At 50.1% G+C, this 24,945-nt stretch overlaps 1 protein-coding gene across 1 annotated transcript in view; it reads left to right on the top strand.

Moving 5' to 3' along the window:
* The first annotated feature begins 435 nt into the window (after window positions 1–435).
* Window positions 436–24,945, top strand: part of GAS7 (growth arrest-specific 7) — a 222,964-nt gene continuing 198,454 nt past the window's right edge. The window contains exon 1 of the mRNA XM_012653947.1: window positions 436–776. Within this exon, the coding sequence (XP_012509401.1) occupies window positions 594–776 (183 nt within the window). The 5' untranslated portion in view covers window positions 436–593. The remainder of the gene's footprint in view (window positions 777–24,945) is intronic.

The raw sequence follows: 24,945 nt of genomic DNA, 5'->3' as shown, positions 1-24,945 counted from the left end.
CTCTCCCCAGTGACCTGCCGCCTCTGCGAGGGAGCGTCCAGCCCTGGGCGGGCGTGGCCGCCCTAGCCCCGCCCCCTCGTCTTCGCGAGAGCCCCCGCCCGGCCGCCCGGCCGCCAGCCACTCTCCGCGGACGCCCGGCGCCTCCCTGCTTCGCCGCGGAGTCCCGCCGAGCGGGATGCTCCGGGTCCCACCTCCCGAGGGAGCTGCGCATTTCCGCGCGCCAGGGAGGCCCCGGCCCCGGCCAGCCCTCGCGGCGGCAGCCCGCGTTCCGCGTCCCCGGGAAGTTGTCTCCGGAGCCCGCGGCGCCTCGGTCTCCTCCCCCTGAGCCCCGCCCCCCCGCCTAGAGCCGGGATCTGCGAGCTGCCCGGCCCGGGGGCGTCGCCACTCGCTCTCCGAAGCCAGCGAGTCTCCGCTTCCGTGAGCGGGGCGCGCGTCCCTCGCCTGCCCGGGGACCCCCGCGCACCCCCGAGACGGCGCGCGCCCATAGCGCGGGAGCCCGGAGCGCCGGGCGCCTGGGAGCCCGCGGGGCCGCTGCCCAGCACGCGGGGCTCGGCAGGGATGCAGGCTGCGCTGTGAACCCGGGCGCCAAGGCCATGTCCGGCGCCCGCTGCCGGACCCTGTACCCCTTCTCCGGGGAGCGGCACGGCCAGGGGCTGCGCTTCGCCGCGGGCGAGCTGATCACGCTGCTGCAGGTCCCGGACGGCGGCTGGTGGGAAGGCGAGAAGGAGGACGGGCTCCGCGGCTGGTTCCCGGCGAGCTACGTGCAGTTGCTGGAGGTAAGGGGTGATGGCTGGGGCTGGAAGACCGGGGGCGGAGGTCCTCCGTGCGCTCTCATACCTCTTGCCCACACCCGGGATACCGCAGCGTCCCTGTCCGAGGAGCGCCCCGGGGACAGCCGCTGCCAGTGCGACCTGTAGCTCCGCGCTCCTGGGGGTGGCGAAGGCAGCGGGCGCCCCTCCGGGCGTGGGCAGCGCGGGCTCCCCTAGCGCCGGGCCTCCCGAGCACATCGTGGCCGCTTTGAGGAAGCGAGAACTTGTTGCCTGTGAGAGTTCTGGAGCGGGCGGGCGCGTTCCCGGCAGTGGCAGGGGCCGGCGAAGGGCTCCCGGAGTCCAGCCGGCTTGGGAAGATGCACGGAGGATCGGGTCTGAGAAGTGGCACCGACTCGGCCCCGCGTCTCCACCCGGGATCCCAGAGCCTGCCGACCCTTGGACGGTCATGCTGCCCCGGGTCAGGCTGCCTGGCTGCCTCGGAGCCGCCCACTTGCTGGTCAGCCGAGCCTGCTGGCCAGCAGCCTGAGCCCCTTCAGCAGGCTTGATCCCAGGGGTCCCGCAGCCCCAGCCATCGCCCCCTCCCCTGGTCCAGCTTCCCCAGGCTGAAGCTCAGAACCTGAAAGTGGCCTGTTCCCGGGGTTCTGGCCTGGCCCCAGGGCTGCACAGGACCTGCTGAGCCAGGTCGGCTGGCTGTTTATTGTCTGGGTGACAGTGTGAGGCCTCGCTGTCCTCTAATCACTGAGCTCGTGACCACAGCCTAAGAGGAGAGATCCGAAGTTTCTGAAGTCCTTTGGTGGGGTGGGTGGGGGGAGAGGAGGTGACCTTACAGGACATCCTCTTTACAAATAGACTGACTGACCGTAGGATTTCTGTAACGACTAAATTAGCAGTTACCCTCAATTGTGTAATTATACAAAACATTCTGGTAAAACACTGCCCAAATCATGGAGACTGAATCCCTGACCTACTTCACAAAGAACAAAGTAGCAAATTTTGACTGAAAATGCTCTGTGCAACTCATCAGGGGAAAAAGAAAGAGAAGGGTGAAATGGTTATAGGGTGACAACATGTGGCACCGTGGTCAGAAATAGAGCCTAAGCCTTGTAAAGGTACATTGCATTTCTTTCAGGTCCAGTGGAGAACAACAAAATCCCTCCTGAAGGGATGAGTAGCCTTTGAGCAAAGTTTAGGGGCTGCTAGAATGAGCTTTGATGGGCCGTCAGCAGATTGTGTCCCTGGAACCCTTCTGGTTCTGAACTCGGAGAGCCGGTAGGAGAGCTAACGTGTGCTCCATGGCTTGGCTCTCCCCACACCTTTCCTGAGAGTCAGATGTAAAAGAAAGACAATGTGTTGTTTGTAGCAAGACCCGGAGCTTCCTTGTTTCTAGCTCAGAAACCCTGGGAGAGATACATATTTTGGGAGTTCTTTTGGTGGCCACATTTTTCCAGGAAATACTGGTGTGGAAATTTGGCTGGCGGATGTCTGTCCGGTGAGGACCACCTCTGGCTGGACTCAGCTGGCTGTATTTTGGGTGGGGGTGAGGCTGGGTGGGTGTAGACCAGAGTGGAGTGGCTTTGCTTTTTCTCTGGGGAAAGGGAGGATGGACCAGGCCCAGGGGACAAGCAGAAGCAATAGCTGGGACAGTCTTGTGCGTGCCAGTCACATCCCCGGGCGTATACATACTTAGGAAATCTCTGGTGCCTAAGGGCCTCTCAGACCACTCCCGACTGCTCATCCAGATGAGCAGTACCCCTGAGAAGGGACTGCCTTTGGTTGAGGACCTACTAGGCACTAGGCATAGTACATACATTGTCACCAGTTCCCCTGACAGCTCTGTGAAGGTTGAGGAACTTTCCCCATTCGACAGACAAGCAAACTGAATACGAGAGGTGAAGTCAGGTATCCAGTGAGTAATGCGTATTTGGTTAGCAGCTCAGATGGCTGAATAGCAACTCCTGTGCCTGTGCCTCTTGTAAACGTGATAGCCTGGGCTCAATTGTGCTAAAAGGCAAGCAAGAGTGGGGGCTAGATCCATGTGGAAGAGTGCAGGCGCTGCCCCTGAGGTCACATGTGGGTGACAGCATCCCTTAGGGAAGGCTAGAATGAGGGCACTTACATCCGAGAGTCACTTGGAGCATCTCTGCTAACCCTGAAGTTTGGTTTCATTCAGCCAGCTTGGGGGGGGGGCCTGAGCCCTGTGACCTGAGTAACCCCAAAAGCAGATGGGGTTTCAACAACGAGGATCATGGGTCAGGTGCTTGGTGTCTGGGAACCTCCAACATGAGCAATCTGGACATCCAGGCTGAGGGCTGGGAAGGGATAGAGGATATGCAGTCGGAGCCCCTTGGGAGGGAGGGAGTCCTCAAAGACAGACTCAGTTTGTTAGAGAATGCACAGCTCCCCAGCTGTGGTGGGTAGACTGGCCAGCGTATGGAATCATGAGACTGGAGAAGGGGCCCATGGGTGCTGGAGAGAGTAAACCTCACAGGAGGCCAGCCAGTGGGGTGCCTGGCACCAAGCTCACTGGGGGCCATGGAGTCTACAAGGCTAGAGCAGCTGTTGGGACAAGTACAGACAGATGGACTACACCAGCGCCCTTCGGGAGAGATGGGATTGTGGGTACACGGTTGAGAATGGCACCTCCAACATATTTCCTACACAAGTGGACCTTTTGTCCTCTGATGAAAAGAGTAATATCAAGAACTGTGCAAAATGGACACACCCCACGGATTTCTTTCTTGTTCAGATGAAGAAAGGGGAACTGAGAGATCCTGGCTTTGCAGGAAGCATACGCCATGGAAGGGAGTGGAAGCTGACTTTGAGAGGGCCTCTAGATCTGCCCTGGTGGCCAGCCAGCCCCTGGGAGGAGGCTAGCTCGGTGGAGGTCCTTGTTATCTGGGAAATTTCTTTGATCGAGACTCTAAGGAAATGGTGAAAAGGTATAGCACACATCTGGTTTATAAGAAAACCTCAGCACAGCAGAGAAGTGTGGAGAGCTCTGGTAGGCCCAGGGACTCTGGCCACAAGGGTCCTGCCTACTCAGGGGGTGGTGCAGCCCCTTCTCAGGAGGAGAGAATCATCCCTTTTCCCCAAAAAAGGGATGAAGCCTGATAGCCAAGGACCACAGCTGGCAATGAGATGTAAAGACCCTTAGGTAAGAGTAGCTAGAAAAGTCTTTCTTGAGGATCTCTTCAGTCTTCTAACATCTTTTGAGAGGTATGGTAGGGGGAAAGACCTGAGACCAGGGCTCTGGGCTGTGGGAGCACATTCCGCCAGCTCCAAGCCAGGCCCAAGATCACCTCCATGGACCCTGCGGGCCCCACATGTGAAGAGGTTTCCACCAGCTGTCTGGGATGCATGGAAGCTGAGAGACAGCTCCCAGGGAAGGTGGACAGAGGAGGTAGCCCAGATCTCCATCCTAGGGAAGATTCAGAGAGTCAGACGTGGTACAAAGACAGACCCAGTGGCTGGACAGGTCCAGTGGCTGGAGGGCCTAACAGGGCCCAGGAATTCCTTGTAGTCTACTCTCGCCTGACTGGAGAGAAAAAATTAGGGACCTAGAGAATGCTGTAAGGTATCTGCAAAAACTCCCAGAACTTTTAGGAAATAATTCTGGGGGGTAATAAGGTTGGAATGCAAACAAAATAGAGATTTTCTTGAACTAGGTGCTGTTCTTAGAATCCAGGATCTGGCTGGAAAGTCTGGACCTCAGAGGTACTAGTAGGATATGATGCTGTTTGGTAGAGAAACTAGGATGGCGGCAAAGGGTCACCCTTGAACTTAAGCTCCTCTCCACCCTCTGCTATCCCATTTTGGGTTCATGTGATTGTGCTTCAGGAGTTTATAAGGAATGGCTGTGAGAGAGAGTGGGCTGCGCTATGGATAATTAAGGAATGATGCTTTATCTATTGCTATGTAACAAGCCACCCTAAAACTTAGTGTCTTAAAACGACAATTTATTATCTCACATGAGTCTGTGGGTTGACAGGGCTCAGCCGTGCAGTTCTTCTGCTGGTCTGTCTTGGAGTCTCCCATGTGGTTGGAGTCAGATGGTGGCTGGGACTGGGGTTCTGCAGGCTCAGTGAGGCTGCAGCCTTCAAAGTGGCATCTTTACTTATCTGCCTTGTGCCTTAGTGTTCTTCCATGTAGCCTTTCTCTCCATGTGGTATCTCATGCTCCACGGCCTTTCCACATGGCCTTTCTGTTCAGCAGCTTAGTTGGTGTTCTTATGTGGTAGCTGGCTTCCAAGAACACAAAGGTACAAACTGCCAGGCATTGTTAAGGCTTAGGCGCAGAACTGGCGTATCACTTCTGCCACACTCTATTGGCAAAGTGAGTCACAGGACCAGTCCAGAGTGAGTTCGGAAGGGAGGTGGGTAGATACAGGTGTGGATACAAGGGAGGCATGGTTCTTTGAGGGCCATTTTGCAGACTAGCTGCCTCAGAATGGCAGGGAGAACACACATGGGACAGAGGATCCATTAGAGGGGAGGTAGTGCCAGGGCAGACTGATGAGAGAGAGCTCCCAGAGGGAGGTAAAATGCAGAGACTTGGCTGTTCTGTTTGGAGATTCTCTATTGCAATCCTGGAAGAATTTTTTTTTTTTTAAGATGCCAGAGGTTTCTTTATAAAGGCCACACAATAAATAATGCAGCTGGAATTTGAAATCAGATTTGCCTGGCCCTGGGCCTGTCTACTAAGCCGTTGACATACTAGCCCAGCCTTTTTCAGGCCAGGGCTGTTCAGATTAATAGACACAGTGTATCTGGGTTGCCTGACATCCAGTAGATGCTTGCTACGTTACACAAATTGATTTTAATACAGGGCTTTTCTTTCTGTAACATGAAAATCACCTAAAATGGGTATGACCTTATCCCTCATGCCAGTGTTTTTTCAGACGGTCATCAACTTTGTTCACAAAAGGTGTAATTAGGGCTGGTGGCTCATGGGGTATGTAATTGTGACCGAGAAGAACAAGGTGCTTTCTGACATCTTCATTAAGTCATCCTGCTTTTATGATCCGGGGGCTGTGGCCTCTATTTGCAGCTCCTGCTGTCTGAAAACTGACCCTTGGCCCACCACTCCGTCGGCTTCTACTCAGAAGGAGACACCCCCCCTTGCCACGCTTGTGTGCTGGACTTGTCAAGTGGCCACCCCACAGGACTTTAAAGCAATGGGTGGGGCTTATGGATTCTGTGGCTTCAGGGCATCTTCACAAAAGTTCCCTTAGCAACAAGTCGGCAGGAATCCTTGACATCCCTTCACCCCCGTGTGAAGCTCTGATGTCTGTTACCACCTAGAAACACGAATGAGAGGCTGACCTTCTTGTACTCTTCCCAGCCTGCAAAAGCCCAGCTTTTATCTGGTGGTGAGGTAGACCTTATCTGTGAACACGGTTGCTGGTCCCCACTTTGCTGGGGAAAGAAAATGTTTGGTAAACCAGGAAGACTTGTACACACGTAAGGTATTATGACTATTATCAGGCCACCGCGGGTACGTTGTTCTTGCACCTTGCTCCCTTATTACTCACAGCAGCAAGGCGACGCCTGACAAGCTTTCTAACAGCATGTCAGGACTGTGATTCCTCTGAAGTTAAATGCAAAATTAGTGTATTCCTCTCCCTCCCTGCAACGGCAAGGCAAGGCGTCTCGGGTGGTGTTTATACCTCTGGTGAGAAGTGGAAATGGTGGCTAGCGGGTCTGTCTGGCTTTTCCTTTGGCAGACCCAGAGCATGGGGTGACATGTGAAAGTTTAGTCGCAATAGGCGGATGAATTGTGAGACGTCTTAAGAGGACCCACTCACCTCCTTATTTCACATTTAGTGTCTTCTTTCCCATCTGATAAAAATTCGTTTTATTAGTTTAACTTCCTGGTTCTCAAGCGACAGGCTGGTATCTAGATTCAGCCCCCAGGTACTCAAATTTCACGCGTCAAAACTAAACTTACCACCTCTCTCCTCTCTCCGCTGCCTTCTCCTTCCATCCTCCAAACCTTAGTGACTGTCACCACCATCTGCCTGACACTTCCCTCCGTACCTTTCCTCTTCTGTGCAGTAGGTTAGCAAGCCTTGTCCCTTCTCCCTTAAAAACATCGCTTAAAGCCTTCTCCTCCTTAACTTGCATTGGCAAATCTTTTCTGTAAGAGTCCAGGAAACATTTTAGGCTTTGCAGGCCGCGAGGCGCAATTGAGTTATAGCTGCCTCGCTGTGATTTGTAGCGCGCCAGCGGCAGTGAGAAGCGGTGAGAGCACCCCATATGGTCTCTGTCACAACTACTCAGCTCTGCTGCTGTAGTGCAAAGGCAGCCACAGATAATCCGAAAACCAATGGGCACGCCTGTGTTCCGATAAAACTTTATTTATGGATACCGAAATTTTTGAATTTGCTGTAATGTTCATGTGCTATGAAGTATTATTCTTTTGATTTTGTTTTCAACCTTTTAAAGATGTAAAAAGCATTCCTAGCTCATAGGCTGAATATAGTTTGCCATTCCCTGGTTCAGATGACGATGGTTCATTATCCATTCATTGAGCAGTCACTCATTGAGTGCCTGCGATGGTCTGTGAGCCCTGTTGCAAGTGCTAGAGGTAAACTAGTGACCAACATAGAAAAGAAGCTAACCTTCTAGTTCTTGCAGTTGGGGAGCTGGTAAACTAGCAAAAAATTAGATAATTTCAAGGTAGTAGTAGGGGGCCCATAAAACAGGATACTGTGATAGAGTGGGGGTGTCGGTTGTTCCAATAAGGCAATTAGGGAAGGCTTCTCTAAGGAGGTGATATTTGACTAGAGACCTAAGGGGTGCAAAGCAGACAGCCATGTGAATATTTGGGGGAAAATGATTTGAGGCAGAGGGGACTGCAGATGCACATAACCCTGAATAGGGGAGTGTACTTGATATGTTTGGAAGGACCAGAATATTCCAGGATGGTTAGGGAGTGGTGAGCAAGGGCATGAGAGGTTGGGAATATGCCCAAGAGGGAGACAGGTGACAGGACCTGAGGAGCTGGATCGTTTTCTAGATGCAGCAGTGGAAAAGCCCTGGATTTGACTGAAGGAGGTGGCATGTTCTGATTTGTTCTGGAAAGCTCATCTGGCCTGTAGGGCGGAAAGTGGATTTGAAGAGGGCAGGGAGGGAAGCGAGGAGACCAGTTAGGAAGCTCGGAGCAGGGTGGTGGGAGTGGAGATGGTGAGAGGTGGATGGATTTGGAACGTATTTTGCAGGTAGAGGCAGCAGGTCATGCCAGTGGGTTGACTGGGGTGGAGGTGGGGGGCTCAGGGGATCTCACCTCTTGCAGGTCAGTTGCGATGCACTTTCCCTGTTGTATTTTTCCCATCTGTTGATCCTTCATTCTGCCGCTAGAGACCTCTTCCTTTAAACAGTGAGGTAAAAGGCAAATAAAAGTTTGGGAAAAGTTAATGTTCTTAATGCAGAAAGTGCTTTTTGTAAATTATTTTTAACCCCCACCAAAAAACAAAGAGGAGCACATCACTTACAAGAATGGGCAAAGAACCTGGATAGACACTTCATAATAAAAGACATGCAAAGTCCTCAACATATTTAGTCTCTCATATTTAGTAATCAAAGAATTGCAAATTTAATGTGAAAGATAGCTTTAAAGAAAAATGTCAAAAAAAAAAAAAAAGAGTAGATATTGGCAGGGGGTAGGAAAATGATTTTGTGCTCCCTGGAGTGCAGTTTGGCACTATACCTTGCAAGTGTCCTCTGACCTAGCAATTCCTCTTCTAGAAATTTCGAATCAGGAAGCATCTGATAGGTAAGCTGTAAACATCAGCGTGCCTGCAGCAGCACAGCCTCTCACAGCACAAGATTGGCCACGATCTGAATGTCCACCAGGAGGAACTGGTTAAAATGAGGTTCACCTGTGCTTAGCACAAGGTCAGACAAACAGAAAGAGCTAAATGATTGTATTGAAACTGAATTTTAACAGTAGAAATGTTGGTCAGTGATGCTAAATGTTTTCATGGAGTTAGCAGGATACGAATTTCTCCTTACGATGAGGCAAAAAGAGATGGTGTGTCCAGAAATGGATTGCTTTTTGAAAGCAGGGACTGTGTGTACCGAGCATTCCGTAAGTATTCTTTTGTGGAAAGAATAGGTTGAAGGAATACATGCTGGCTCAGGGCCACATTCTTTTAAACATCCTCAGTACCAGCAAATCTTTATCTTTTGAGGGGTGGATTTGAATTTTTTGGAAACAGCCAAAATTCATTCGAAAGCCAAGCCTGGTGTGTCTGTTCACGTGACTATCTGTCTATCACCTTGTCGCAAATAGGTTTTAAGGCAGCTTACCAAAAAGCATACGGTAGGAAAAGATAGCAGCGTAAATACATGAGGAAATCTGCAGAAAGGAGGAAATAAGGGAAGGAAAGGAATCAGATGACAGTGGGAGTGAAGTCTGATGAGCGAAGATGGTAATTGAGTTAAGTAATGCTGTTCAGGGTGAAAAAAAAAGTGGACCCACCCTCAAATAATCATGAGCTTGAGCAGTTCTCAATGAGGAGTAACAGAAATGTTCTGAAAAGGGCTATATTGTGGGAACATATACTGTACCAGTCAGGATGGGTGAGGATTTACTGTCATAACAAGTAACCCAGAAACCTCAGTGGTTAAAAGAACATGGTTTGTTTCTTGCTCATACTGCAAGTCTTTTGTGAGTTCGTTTGGGGCTGTGAGACCCTTCAGGACCCAGGATGACAGAGCAACCACTACCCGGAACCTTGCTGGGGACCATGTTAAACAGCACATGGTTCTTAAAGCTTTTGCCCAGGAGTGACACGTGACACTTGTGCCTGTATTTAATTTTCTAAAGCACAGCCACACCTAACTTCAAGAGGATGAGAAAATGCAATCCTGATGTGCTTGGAAGGAGAAGAGGAGCAAGTTGAATCTACCAGGACAGCCCCATTGTCCCCCACGTGGACAGTCACTCATGGGATGCCCCATTTCTAGTCTGTTTCAGTTTCAGTCTTTTATTGTCACACCTAGAGCAGTGCCTTTCAAGCTGAATTGAATGCTTCTAGAGCAAGGCTTCTCAAAATGAATTTCCTGGATCGATGCTGTGAAGAGTCCACGGTGCAGACTTCGGCAGGTGCCCATAGCTCCTGAGAGCCATCGTTAGCTCTTACTCTTCCAAATTGGCTTCCTGCCTCCCTTAAGCTATCTTAGTGTCTAACACACTGCTGGGCACACTAGTAGACACTCAATCTACACTTTTTGAACAAATGTGGTCATTTTATACTAATTCCCTGTGATTTTTTTTCCTACATGGTAAGTACATCTGTCACAACCTTGGGTTCAACAAAAACAACTTTTTATATTTGAGCACCTACTATGTGCCATGCTTTCCGCAGGGTTCAGCGGACACAGCCAAGGCGTGGAGCTGAGGTCAGCAGCTCCTCCTCGGGGAGCCCATGGGGATGGCTCTCCCCTCCAGGGTGCTCTGCCAGGTGACCTCGTTCAAGAGACTCAGGTTCACACTTCAGATTTTCTGTTGAAACTTTCTAGGCATTTAGCATCCTCTTCTCTTTCCCAGATACCCTAATTCCTCCTCCCTTCTCATTTGCTTGTCAAATGCACAGAGAACTCCGGGGTTAGTCAACAAAAAACCTAATTAAGTTGTAAAAATCATTTAGAGATGCTATTTTAACAAATCTACAGAAATGAGTCCTTGTCCTAATTCATCATGAGAGAGGATCCTTATTTTAGCAGTGGCTCATGGAAGAGTGTCATTGAGCCATTTGTTTCTGATTTGTAGTATAATTCAGGAATAGAAATAGGAAAACTTTGAATTTAGTTTGCATCTACTGTTCTCATTTATGAAGTGTTTATTGATAAATAGCTACAAGCATTTGTTGTGCTTGGAGTGAAAATACAACCGTGTTGAGGAGAAGTTGATAATTAAGGACATACTCAAAACAAAATCTAATCTGACTCAGACCAACATTTTCGTATTATAAAGAAGGTTCCAAGTACATGGGGCCTGTCGTCTGGTTTGGGCACACCTGCAACTACCTGTGTGGTATTACCGTGCATGGCGTCAGACCATTGCTTCCTCAACACTGACGTCCTCGCACGGCACGTGGGGCTTTTGTTAAAATGCAGATGCTGATTTAGTAGGTCTGGGTGGAGCCTGAGTCTGAAGGAAAAAACAGACTCTCACACCCCACACTGTTTCTCTACACGCACACAGCACGGAACGCTTCCTGGACTTGATTGGGAGGGGGGGTTCCCCACACACCAAGCCAATTCGCCAGCAGGTGGACACGACCGGGTCTCTTACAGTTCAGTGCAGCGTGACACATCTTCCTGGAGTTGGAGTCAGATCCTGCAGGTTAAGGGCTCAGTCCCACAAGGCTGCCCCCAACCTCTGATGCCAAATAGTGTCACCTATACTTCTGATTGGCCAGCTATAAATTGGGGTTCCCGCTCCCCACTCCTTGGGTTTGATTAATTTGCTAGGATGGCTCATAGAATTCAGGAAAACACTTGCTGCGTTTACTGGTTTATTATAAGGGATATCATAAAGGATACAGTGGACAGCCAGATGAGGGGATGCGGAGGGGAGGTATAGGGAAGGGGCATGCCGCTTCCATGCCCTCGCTGGCTGGGCTGCCTCCTTGTACCTCACATGTTCAGCAATGCAGAAGCTCGTCAAGTCTGGTTGTTCAGGAGTTGTAGAGCTTCATCTGCAGCTTCTGCTGGGCTCCCCTTTCCTGGAGGTTGGTGGGTGGGGCTTAAAGTTCCAACCCTCTCATCCTCTAATAACTTGCTCTTTCTGGTGGCCGACAGCCCCAACCTGGGCTGTCTAGGGGCCCCACCCCAAGTCACCGCATCAGTATAAACTCAGGTGTGATTAGAGGGGCTCATTATGAAGAATGAAAGACACTCTTATCACTCAGGAAATTCCAAGGGTTTTAGGAGTTATGCGCCAGGAACTGGGGACAAAGACCAAATATATTTCATATCATACCACACTGAGATTTCTGCATTTCTACCTAGCTCCCAAGTGATGCCTCCACTGCCGCTGGTCTGCGAGCCACAGTTTGAGTAGCAAGGCATTCGAGTACCCTTAGGGGTTTTTAAGTTTGTCTGCAAGATATGTTAAATCCTAGAATTAAATTGGATTTAGTTTTCTTTCTTCTTTTTTTTTTTAAGTGGATTATATGAGGCTACATGGGGTCATGGAAAGAGCACAGGTTTTGGAATTAGACCTTTCTTTGAGTACATTTAATCTGAGGGCAGAGATACGGTGGCTGGGTGTTCCTGTTTGACCAGAGGGGGTCCCTTGATCACGAGGTGGACGTGGGGCTTGAGAAGGCTTTCCTGGGGCCAGGGCCAGGAGCCCGGCTCTGCAGTATTCGACCAGTAGCCAGGCCTGGGGGCGGCGTCTGGACCACGGCAGAGAGAGAGCCCTGGATGGTCTTGCCAGTTACCAACAGTGTTAGGAAAGACATGCGGCTGGGATGTGGCCCCTGCATCTGGAGGCAGTTTGTCAGTTCCAAGGGGCTGCTGGACATTTTGTGTGGTTTTATTTGTGAGCCTGACTATCAGCCCCGCCGCTACCCCCAGTGTGCACTGCTTAGACCATGTTCAAGAATGGGGCAACACCCTGCCCCCTGCCCAAAGGTGGGCAGCAGAGAGCACAACAAGAGGGTGGCGGGTCTGGGTTCACATCCCAAATCAGCCCCTGCTGCCTGTGTGACCCAAGGCGAGTTGCGGAATCTTTCTAAGTTTCACAGGGCTCCTGTGAGAGTCCTTGTACACGCTCTGTACATGGAGTTTACATTCCCGCATGCTCTAGAGATCTTAGTTGAATGCAAAGGCTGCCTGTCAATTGGAGCTTCCATTGGGGGGCTGCTGGGGGAGGGAGATCCTTTTCCACAGGCCCTGCTGAAGTCATAGGGCAAGACTGTCTGGTTGCAGCCTGTGGTCAGGGCACCGGTCACCTGGGCATCGTAGTAAATGCAGATCTGGATTCAGTAGGTCTGGGTGGGACCTGAGACTCTGCATTCCTAATAAGCTCCCAGGGGATGCAGCAGCTGCTGATACTGGGACAGCACTGGGCGCTGCACGCAAGAAGGTACAGCACTTTCTTGGGGGGCTTTGGGGCACAGATCCTACAAGGTAAAGCAAGCAAAGCTGCCGTGTCTGGCCATTGCTGGTTTGTTTGAAACTGCAACGTAATGGTTACTGCTGCTCAGGCTGGGCTAATCAGTCTTAATTGCTTCTTGCCTGGGTCTGATGGGCCTCTGGCTGCCTGGACACCCCCAGAAGAGGCTCTTCTTATAATAAGGAAAAGGCTGTTTATTGGGAGAAGTGAAATTCAAGAGGCTGCTGAAGGACTTAAGCATTCCTTTTCGTCTTTTGCCTGTTCCTGGGGTGAAGGAAAGGTTTGTTTCAAGGGGCTGGATGGAAAATCCCTTTGTAAAGTATTGCAGTGGGGCCCAAAATCTAACCCCGGGCCTGCGTCCTGGGCTTTCCACTGAAGATGGTGGCGGTGCCACAAAGGCGGCATCTCCTGCAGCCGCTCGATGGAAACCTCAGGTCTTTGGTGTCCAAGACTTAGTCTCTCTCTTCTGCTGCCTGGATTTCTACTGTGGCCCTACCAGGAGTGGCCGTCTGTTTCATCCCCTGGTGACATCCATCCTCCATAGTGACACGGCAGTGATTTTGTTCTAGCCAGTCTGATCACAGAACTCTCCTGTTTGAGATTTTCCATCACCTTTACAATGTGACAGGCCTTAGCTTTGTTTACAAGGCCCTTCAGGACCCGCCCCTGCCCACCTGCCTTTTCAGCCATTTCTTCACGTGTATAATGTCATCAGACCCACGTGGAACTACCTAATTCTCGTATGTGACTTTGCCGTGTCCCTGCACATGTATTTCTGCTCCCTGAAGTGACCTTCCTCCCCATCCTCTCTTTTTTTTTTTTTTTGAGACAGAGCCTCACTCTTTTGCCCTGGCTAGAGTGAGTGCCATGGCGTCAGCCTAGCTCACAGCAACCTCAGACTCCTGGGCTCAAGCAATCCTACTGCCTCAGCCTCCCGAGTAGCTGGGACTACAGGCATGCACCACGATGCCCGGCTAATTTTTTCTATATATTTTCAGTTGTCCAGCTAATGTCTTTCTATTTTTAGTAGAGATGGGGTCTCGCTCTTGCTCAGGCTGGTCTCGAACTCCTGAGCTCAAACAATCAGCCCGCCTCGGCCTCCCAGAGTGCTAGGATTACAGGCGTGAGCCACCGCGCCCGGCCCTCATCCTCTCTTAACCGCTCCCTTTTCTTTTTCTTTTTGACAGCTCTCTCGAGATACAAGACACTTGCCATTGAGAATGTGTGAGTCAGTTTTTTAGGATATTCATGGAGTTGTGCAACTGTTACCGTGATTAATTTTAGAACATTTTCATCACCCCCCAAAGCAACCTATACTCGTTAGCATCACTTTGTGTCCCCCCAACCACCGCAGCCTAAGGCAATCACTAACCTGCCTTCTGTCTCTCTGGGTTTGCCTATTCTGGACATTTCACATGAATGGAATCATGTAACATGTGGCCTTTTGTGTCTGGCTTCTTTTACTTAGCATGATGTTCTCGAGGCTCATCCGTGTTGTAGCATGTCAGCACTTCATTCCTTGTCATGGCATAATCATAGCCCACTGTACGGATAGAGCATATTTGACTGACCTGTCCATCAGTTGGTGAACATTTGGGTTGTTTCTCCTATTTGGCCAGTGTGAATATTGCTCCTTTGAACACTTATCTACCAAGTTTTTGTGCAGATAAATGTTTTCAGTTCTCTTGGGTATATATACATTTGCACCATGTGGTAACTCTGTGTTTAACAGTTTGGGGAACTGCTGGACTGTTTTCTGACGTGGTGACACTATGTTACAATCCTTCCAGCTATGTATGGAGGTTTTAGTTTCTCTCTATCCTCACCAACACTTGTTATTATCTGTCTTTTTAGTTATAGCCATGCTAGTGTATATGAAAGGGCAGCTTATTGTGGTTTTGATGCATTTCGCTGGTAATTAATCCTGTTCACCGTCTTTTCCGTCTTGTTGGCTGTTTGTATATCTTCTTTGGAGAAATATCTGTTCTAATGCTTTGACCATTTTTAACTGGATTATTTGTTTTTTTGGCTATTGCCACTTTTCTTTTCCTTTTTGGTCAGGGTAACTTGTTCTCATTTCTTGGCTTCGAGTGTTAATCTCTTGGGAAGACTCTGCTCGTACATCCCCCTACATTCTTCCTCTAGACCTCTTAACCCTCACTGTGCTGGGGTGGAATGCTGTTGTACAGTGTGGATTCCATGAGGTCAAGAATCGGGTCTCTGGTCTTCATAGGCTAGGCCCTCAGCGCGCACCCCGGCATAGGCACTGGATGGCGAAAGGACTTGTAGTTTAGTCGTCTCGACTACAGTGCTGATGCGGTCAAGATTCTGAGTTTGCTACCCATGATAGTTATTTGGCTTCACATGGAAAAAATAATAACAATAAAGAGTTTGCAGAGTGACGCTCTTACAGAATCTCTGTTCCCTGTCCGGGCCTCCTGCACATGCATACTGTGGGTAACAGGACGGATTAGGAAAGAGAGTGTGCATGACTCAAAGCAGAACATCCTCGCTGCGGGGCAAATAGCTCAGATTCCGTGAAGTCACCTTGTATATATAGGGCAGCAAACCATTATTATTCCTGCTGGAGAGAAAGACAGGCATTGAGGAAATCAGCCTCGCTTGGGACCGATTTGATTACTAGGGCACTCCTAGGATAGGCATCTTGAGGGAGGCAGTCTGGTGCAGTGGCGAGGAGCCTGGTGTTTATGGTTGACCAGACCTGGGTTTGGGTGCTGGTTGTGAGACTTTGGGCACATTGCTTACCTCTCCTTGGACCTCAGTTTCCATGTCTTTAAATGGGAATAATAAGGCCCACATCAGAGGATTGTTGTGAAAGTTAGAGTTGTCTCCTTTAATGCAGATGCTCCGCAGAGAGCCTGGCATCAGGGCTCAGTAGGTGCTGATAGTTGCTGCTGTTATTATTCCTTGTTTCCCACCCGTCACTCAGAATGCTGGTCATTACTAAGTGCTTTTTCTTAGTAGAAGACACCTGCTTCTTTGAGAGTCCTTCTCACTCTTTTTGGTGGTGACCTTGTTGTCCTCACCCCCGGCCACTGCCACCTTAAGTCACTTTCAATCCTAGCTCTTCCAAGTCCCTTTTTGTCTGGTTTTAGCATAATCATTGGAAATATGTTTGCCCAGGGAAGTCAGGGCCCTTCGGTGGAGCTTCAAGTTTGTCATGGTATATTTGGACTATAAACTTAAACCAGAAATTCCTCTTCACTCTCTCAGTCTCCTCTTATCCAGATCTTCCTTGTGTGTGATAAAAGATGACCACGATTAGAATCTTAACAACAGTTAAGGGGACTCTTAGAACAGGTGACAGATAAACCAGCCTGTAAACACAGATTTTTCTGCAGTAGATTGCACCTAGGGACCCCTGAAATACGTCCCTGCTCAGTTCAAGGGAAAATGCTCTCCTCTCATTTGGGACCACAGGACCTGTGGATGTTTTCAAGTCAGTGTGCTCTGCGATGTGGCAGAGGGGACATTGATTCTTTCAGCCAGCCAGCTGCAGTTTTCAAAGCTCTGCCCGTGCCCTGGGACCCCTGTGTCCTGGCCTCGTATTCTGATCCTTCGCGGTGGCACTTGCGGGGCTCTCAGCACATCCTTTTTCTCCAGGTCCCTCTGTTAACCAGAGAACGCAGAAAAAGTCTGCACGCTGGACTCATGACAGCCCACCCCTGAAAGAGGGCAGAGAAGGTCTTCCTGTTTCTGATTCCTTACTTTGAAAAGAGGAGGCAGTTTTTGGTGTTCAGCAGGAAAATAAAAAGGGCGGTGGTGGTGAGTCTCTTTGAAAGACCTGCTGTCCCTCTCACTATCAATAGATTCCTAATGCACGCCGATTAGGAATGTGGGGTCCAGAGGCAGTGAGCTGGGGTTCAGGGCTGTAGGAGACAAGCCCTGTCTAGGCCCTTAAGGAGCTCTGCGGTGGGTGTGGCCGTCTGAGATCCTGATGGGGTTTAGAATTTCAGATGGGCTTCCTCTGCCCCACTGGGGAAAATAGCCAGAGTGAAAATGAAGCCAAGCTCCTTCCTCATCCACGCAGGAAGTTCTGTGGAGAGACGTTTTGAGCATGTTGGGGAGGAGGAGCCCTACTGGTGGGGAAGATACTGGGAATGGGGCTTGCCCAAGCATTGGCAGCCACTCCGCAGGGCCACAGAGCCAGCTCTGGCCTGAGCCCTTTGCCCCTGGCGCAAGAAGCCAGTGATGTTGGGATGTGCATGGCGGGCGGGGAGCGGAGCTTGCCTGGAGCCTCCCCTCTCCCTGTCCTGGTGTTCACTGGTGCTAGCTTCAAGGAGGCCTGGATACGGCAGCTGCCCTTCCTGCTACATACCCCCCCCAGGGTACTGGGATGTGGGTTCTGGGTCACTCTCTCTAGGAATCCTTTAGGCTCTGTGGGACCTAGTTTGAAAACCCAGTGTTCTGTGATGCTAAATGCTGACATTCCTCTCTGCCCAGCGCCGCCAGTGCTGTTCTGGTTTGTTTCCGAATCGCGTGCCAAGGGTGGTTGGGGTGCTTTGTTACTCTGGCTGGCTGGTCTGCTTTATTATTAGTCTTGAGAAAATGATTTCTCTGAGAAGCAGTAGAAGGTGTAAATTATGCTTCACTGCAAATCATCAAGACTATATATACATTCAGCTACAGCTGCAGGCCTCTTGCAAATGAGGACCGATGTGCGACGCGGCCAAGTTGGAAAGGGTTACGGTGCAGACAGGCAGCTGACATGATTGATAATCACACGGTCACCTGTACTTGCTTTCTGTGGTTTGTGCGGGCGGGGGAGGAAGAGCAGCAGCCGTGCTTGGAGGCTGTACTCCATCTAGGAAGGCTGGAGGGCCGCGGTTTCAAGGTGACTAACTGACACCCGCCTGGAAGTGGACACGTTCTCCATTAACCTGGTCCTTGGTAACTCTCATGTGTGCACTGAGCCACGGGCCCCACGCACCTTGACACCTTTGTGCCCTTGCATGGCCCGCTGCCCCATCTGCAGGCCCTGCCTCTCACCCTGCCTAGGGAATGATAATCCTCGTTGAGACCCAGCCCAGGGGTGTCTTCCTTTGTGTGGCCTTTAATCTCTCCCCAGGCAGAGTCGTTTCTTTCTTTGGCTTCCATAGGACCACCTGCTGGGATGGCGCCTTTCACATGGGACTGCAGTGACTTGTTTATTTGACTGTTCCCCCCACTCTACTCAGAGCTCTTTGTAAGCCTCTGTAACTGCTCTGGCCTGGCACGTGCATGGTGCCTCCGAAGTCTGGCTCAGTAAGTATTTGATGGCTGGATGGGTGGACGGAATGGATGGATGAATCAAAGAGGATACGGGGAGAGCTTGCCTTCGAGAACGGGCACATTTTGTCTGATTTGGCTCATGGCTGAACCAGCCTTTCTCTGAAAAGTCATGAATGGCCTTGTTGTGAGGTGAAGCTTGAGGTCACGGATGGCTAAGGTTGGAAGGACTGTATCCAGGTCAGCTCAGAGTGTCGCACATCAAGGAAAGGCCACCGGGTCCTAGAGAATAAGGCCCTTCGAGCCTGGGTCAGGATGCCCAGGAGGGCAGGCGAGAGAGGAGCAAGCATTGCTGGGAATGGGACTTGCTGCTCCAGGGGCTGCTGCAGGGATGGGGGCGTAGTGGGGGCTCTGGGTTCCCCCACCCCCTCCACACACATCGATATTGGCCCTTTGACTTTGCAGAAGTCGGGTAAGGTCTCTGAGCTTCAGTTTCTTCATCTGTCAAAGGGGTGGCAACACCGTTCCGCTGCCTCTCGGGGTAACTGGAAGGATTTTGAAGGTGACGGTGGACGTGAACGTGATTTGAAGTTCACAGGTTAACTTGTGATGAAGGCAAGTGCTGTTCCGGGAGGCCGTGCCGGGAGGGGAGTGGAGAGTCTGGTGCTCGAGGGCCCAGCTGTCCCGACTCTCCCGGGGAGCTGGGCCCAACCTCAAGCCTCTGCTGTGGTCGTCCTTTCTCCACTGGCCCCTTTGAAGTTGCTTCTGAGGCCTCCTCCTCCCGCTCCTGCTCAGACGATTAGAAAAGCTGTTGGAATCCTCGGCCCAGACCGGCTTTAACCGTTTGCAGTGGGAGCTCCGTCAGCCTCGTGGTCTCCTTCTTCCTTTCCTGCTGCCTTTGACTGAGCCTCTCTGAGGCTCCAGGTGTGTTCTCGGGCCTGGGATGCAGCTGAGAATGAGACAGAGTGGACAGGACTCAGGGGTCCCTGTGGTCAGAGAGCTCGTGGTCCACGGGGAACCAGGCAAGTGGTCTGGGAGATGCACCCAGCATGGCCCAGGGATGTGGGAGCACCCAGGGCCTATGATGGGCTGAGTCAGGCCCCCTCAAATTCCTGTTTTGAAGTCCTAAGCCCCAGAACCTCAGAATGTGACTGTATTTGGAGATAAGGTCCTTAAAGAGGTAAGTTAAAATGCAGTTATTAGGGCGGGCCCTAATCCAGTAGGACTGGTGTCCTTATACGAAAGAGAAGTTAGGACAAGACACACACACAGGGAAGACCTTGTGCAGACACAGGGAGAAGCCTCGGAAGAAACCTTGATCTTGGACAGTATCTCTGTAATCTCTGCCCAGTCACCAAATGGGATTAATGTGTTAAAAATCAGAGAAGAAAGCTTCCTTTATTAGTTTTTGTTTGCACGTGGTGGACTGGGCCGTGGATGATATTAGACTAAGTTGCAGCAGCCAACGAGTTTGAACGTCGCTCCCCTCCAGAGGTGCACCTGACGAGGCCTGGGGTTCTGTCACTGCAACCCCAACACCCTCGGGGGGGCCCTTACCCATTTTATTCACTTTTTCATATTTGGGGAATGACTGAGTCCATCGGAATAAAGGACAGATGAGAACATGCCGAGCATTTCCCGGTGGGATCAGGTGGTCTTTGGTGCCAGCCCCGTCCCTCCAGCGTCCTTCCCCTGGGCCCACTGCTGTTTTCCTTCCGAGGCTGGTCCTTTCTTTGGGTCTGCAGCCCTGACGAAGAGCAGACGCGGCGTCCCGTTACCTCCATAGTGTGAGAGGAAGGAGGGTCTCCTTTTATACCTCTGAGCGCCCCTGACTTCGGGAAGCTTGTGCCTTCCCTGGGAGTGTCTAGAGACTCCTCCATACCTCCTGCTCTGTGTCCAATTTTCTCTTCATGTTTCTCTCCCGCTTCCCCCACTCCTGCTTTTTAAAAAAGTGTGCTAAAACTCATAAAACATAAAATCCACCTCTTTAAAGTATACAGTTTGGTGGCATTTAGTACAGTCACAGTGTTGTGCAACCGTCGCCACAGTCCAGTTGCAGATTTCCATCGCTCGGAGAAAGGAACGCCGTGCCCATTAAGCGGTCACTCCCCGTGCTCCTCCCTCCCCCGGCCCCAGCCTCTGGCAGCCGTTCATCTGTCTGCCGTCTCTATGGATCTGCGTATTCTAGGTGTTTCAAATGGAATCAGAAAATGTGGCCTTCTGTGTCTGGTTTCTTGCAGTTGGCACGATGTCTTCAAGGTTCGCCCATGGAGTCACGTGTGTTCATTCCTTTTTATGTCTGAGTAATATTCCACCGTCAAGATTCTCCATACTTTTTTAATCATGCGTCAGACGATGGATGCTTGGGTTGTTTCCACGTTTTGGCCATTGTGAGTAGCACCGTCTACTTCTCCTTCCGTCTCCCATTCTGCCTCCAGATGCTGCCTCTTTGCGCTGTGTCGAAGCTGTGTAGGTCACTGGTAGTGGAGGAAGCGCTTGTTGTGAGATGGCACACCCAGCCTGGCCGTGGGTCCATTCCTGAGATTTTGTTAAGCCTCAGTTTGCTCATTTCCTAAATGGGTATAAAATTCCCTGCCTTGTTTACTCAGCCCTGCAGTGTTGCAAGAGGCACAAATCATGGAATGTGAGTTTAACCCCTTCCTAAGCTGAAAGGTCAGATGTCAGATGATAGTTATTTGGTCCTCATTTTTCCTTTGATTTTCTCCATTTTTTTTTTGGCTTCCTGTTTTCTCCTTTATCTAATTGCTGCATTCAAATTCCCTTTTCCCATCTTCCTTTCTCTTTCTTCAGGTACATAGCAGAGTGTGGAAGAGAGTGTTCTGTACTGTGTCGTGCTGGAGGTGAGCAAGATGATTGGCTGTCACATGGGGCATCCTTGAGCAGGGCGGGGCAAGCTGCAGAGGAAGGGGTTGGTGGCACTAGCTGTGGGTGATGGGGTGAAGTCAGCCAGGACTGGACCAAGGAGGGCGAGTGCAGGCTGCAATGGCACGTCATCCCATCTGGCTTGGATTTACAGACTTAGTTTACAGACAGCTTTGAGGCCTTTTGCAGTCCAGGAAGTAGCCAGATTGATGGATACTTAGGCAGACATTAGAATCCAAACAAGCAGACCCAAGGGACACGTAGGGGAAGCGGCAGATGGAGGTGTGTGCTTTTCTTGCTGTGTTGCTTTTGCGAATGCTAAATCTTCTGCCACCCTGTGCGTGTTGTTTTCCCAGCTGAAGTTGAAGCTTCTTGAAGGCAAAGGTGATGACTGTCTTTTATTTCTCCTTATTGTGCTTGTTCATGGTGCCCCCCATAGAGTTCTGAACATAAGTGACATCTAATATAGGACTAAATATGTTATTTAGTCCTATAATGGTTACAGAAGGCTTTTGTGCAGAATTTCTCACTTTGTCTTCTCAACAGTCTGGCAAGGTGGATTCCATTTCTTAGATAAAGAAAGCTAAGGCTCAGAGAGGCTGAAGAACTTGCTCAGGACACACAGCCATCCAGAGGTTCCAACACACCGCTTGGTACCAGCGCTCTCCACTGTTCACCCCTCCCTCGCGGGGACTGTGGTTTTTATGGCAGATAAGAACCATGTGGCTGCACTTATTTAAGGAGATGGGAAATGAATCCTTATGCAGTTGGACCTTGTTCATTTTGGAGATTTCTTTTCCCCCTAACATCTTAAAATTTTCAAGTCCAGAAGAAGTTCTATAAAAGTTGCAGGTGGCCTTTCCTATTACTCAAGCGGTATAGCTTCCTCTTGTCTCAACAGACTTCAGAGACGCTTCAAGGAAAACCGATTTCCTACTAAATTGGTGTGTTCCTCGTTTGCTACCAGAGGGCCTGATTTAAGGAACTGTTGTCAACGATTCTTGGTGACAGGCACAGAGCCAGCTGTGAGCTGGGTTCCGGGTTCACTGTTGGAGCCCTGCTTGGACCGAGTTACTGAGAAGTCTGGCTCCGACTGGGTCTGGCAGGAGGGCTGGTGTGTTGGAGTGAGTAAGCCCAGGGAAAGCTTGCCTAGAGGAAATTCGGTCAAGATGTTCGGTTTTAACACCTCTGGTTTTCTTCCAAACAAGAAGTGGAAAAGATTCTGACCTAAGGGAAGGAAGTTTTAGGGTTTTCTGTGAATGGAACTCAGAGCTTGATGGATCATAGAGTCTTTGTGGCTCAGGTGAAACTACAGAGAGAAATGGGGCCTGGGAGTTAGAAGGACTTTTGCCCTTAACTGGGCCATAGGCAAATTGCTGAGCTGAAAAAACAATTGATCCCGGTGGTTTGCTGGCTCAGCCACAGAAAGTGCCAGCTGGCGTTTGAGTTGTTCAGGGATCTGCGGTGGTATTATGTGAGTCTGTGTGGCGGAGGGATACTTTTAAGCTCAGAGACCTCCTGAGCTCAAAGGAGGTAACAGAGCTGCAGGGCATAAGATGTGAGGTTAAAAGACCACTTCCTTTCTTATTGGAACCTTTGGCACATTAACAAGATAAGGGGATCATTCATTGAACAAATGCTCATCTAAGCTGGCTGTGTGCAAGGCACAACCTGGGAAGCTGGAGATACAGTAGCGAACAAAACTGACAGACATCCCTGCCTTTGTAGAATTTACATTTTAGTTGGGGGTGACAAACAGCAAACAAAACTAAATAAACTGCGTGGTGATTTAGAAAGTTTGTAATTTAAAATGGAATGCTCAGAGAAGGTCTCATTAGGAAGGGACATCTAAGCAAAGCCCTGGAAGATGAGAGAGTGTGTACTTCCGGGAGAAGAACATTCCAGCCAGAAGACAGAAAGAACAGCATGTGCAAAGGCCCTGAGGCCTGAGCATTCCTGGAGAGGTCAGGAAATAGCAAGGAGGACAGTGTGGCTGGGGCAGAGGGAGTGTGTGTGGCATGGGGAGTATTAAAGATGTGGACAGAGAGGTGACTGCACTGAGGGGTGGGCAGGGCCCAGGGCATGAGGGCCTTGGAGACTCTTGTGAGGACCTGAATGCCAGGGGAGCCCTTAGAGGAGGTGTTAAGCAGTGCATGACTTGACCTGGCCTGATGTTTACAAGGATCACTCTGGTGCTTTGTTGAGAGTGAATCGTGGGGAACAAAGGGTGAAAGGAGGGAGACCAGTGAAGGGGTTAATGCAGTAATACTCCTTAGAGATGACGTTGACTTTGACCAGAGTATTAGTTGTCACATGGCTGACACCCTTGGATTTTGGAGGTATTTTCAAGGTAAGGCCAATGGGATTTGGTGATAAATGGAATGTATAGTTTGAGAGATAACTTGAATATGGTTTCAGAGATTTTGGCATGAGCAAGTGGAAGGAAGGAGCCAGTTTTAAATGAGAAAGTAAAGACTGAAGAAGCAGGTTTGGGGAGAAGATCAAGAGTATGTTTTGGACAGGCTGAGTCTGAGATTCCTGTATATTAATATGTTCAACTAATGATGTTGAGTAGGCATTTGGGAAGAGGACTCTTTAGTTCAAGGAGATATAAATTTGAAATCATGGCCAGGCATAGTGGCTCACGCCTGTAATCCAAGCACTTTGGGAGGCTGAGGCAGGAGGATCGCTGGAGGCCAAGAGTTGGAGACCAGCCCGAGCAAGAGCAAAATCCCATCTCTACAAAAAATAGAAAAATTAGCTGGGCGTGGTAGTGTGTGCCTGACCTCCCAGCTACTCGGGAGGCTGAAGCAGGAGGATCGCTTGAGCCGAGGAGTTTGAGGCTGCAGTGAGCTATGATGATGCCACTGCACTTCAGCCTGGGTGACAGAGCGAGACCATGTCTCAAAAAAAAATTGAAATCATTATAGTGTAGGGGGTCTTCAAGCTGCTGTACTGGATGAGGTCACCTAAGGCGAGGGACAGATGGAGAAAGGGTCCAGAGACAGGGCCCAGAGGCACCTTAAAGTAAGACGCCTGGGTGGAGGAGACCAACCACAAACGAGAAGGAGCAGCCACAGGGTGGGAGGAAAACCAGACAGTCCCTCCTTCCCTCCCTGGGTTCAGCGAAGGCAGCCCTGGAGTCATCGGTGCTCTCAGGAATATAAAGCACCGAGGGACACTAAGCACACCCCAGACAGTATCTGAGATGAGGTTGCAGCCACAGGGACAGTGCGTGTTCTCTGGTGTTGTCGGCATCCTTTTTAGTGCGAACATAAACAAAAACTTGAGCATGGCTAAAGTCTGTGTTTGCATTTCCCGTAGCCCCCTCCAGGCCTCACTGGCAGGCTCAGCCCACAGATAGTTGTAGGGAATGAGATACTGTCCATGAGGTTTCACGTTGTGCTGAGTGTAGCTGTGATTTTTTTAAAATTATTAATTTTTAATCACACAAGTGATATACAAATTAGATCATGCATCCTCAGTAGGGGCGATATCACCCCAAAGGGGGAGGAAATTGGTTCTTGGATGGCAAAAGCATCCTAGGTCTTACAGTGGTTTGTGGCCCTCGATGGCCACAGTACATCAGCAGATACGCTGCGTATCTGTGGGATTAAAATTTCATGTAGTGGGGGAGTGACTAGCAAAGAGGTATCTTAAAAGGCTCCTTTGAGAGGATGATAATGAAAAAAAGGTTGAGAAACCCAGAATTATTCTAATGCCCTTTAAATACCTCCCCAGCCCCCTGTGGAAATACGCTTTGATGATTGGTGGGTTTAGTTCTTCTTTTAAATAAATAAAGCAAGACATTATTTCTTCTTTTTTCGCCACTCAGTAATATGTCTTGAAGATATTTTCTTGTTAGCACATGTCCATCAGTGGTTATTCATAAAAACTGTATGGTATTCTATAGTATGGATGTAGCATAGTTTAT

Source organism: Propithecus coquereli, unplaced genomic scaffold (genome assembly GCF_000956105.1).
Source record: "Propithecus coquereli isolate 6110/MARCELLA unplaced genomic scaffold, Pcoq_1.0 Scaffold435, whole genome shotgun sequence".
In the NCBI taxonomy this organism is placed as follows: Eukaryota; Metazoa; Chordata; class Mammalia; order Primates; family Indriidae; genus Propithecus; species Propithecus coquereli.
The sequence above is the reverse complement of the archived record's forward strand: the minus strand, read 5'-3'. Positions and strand labels throughout refer to the sequence as shown.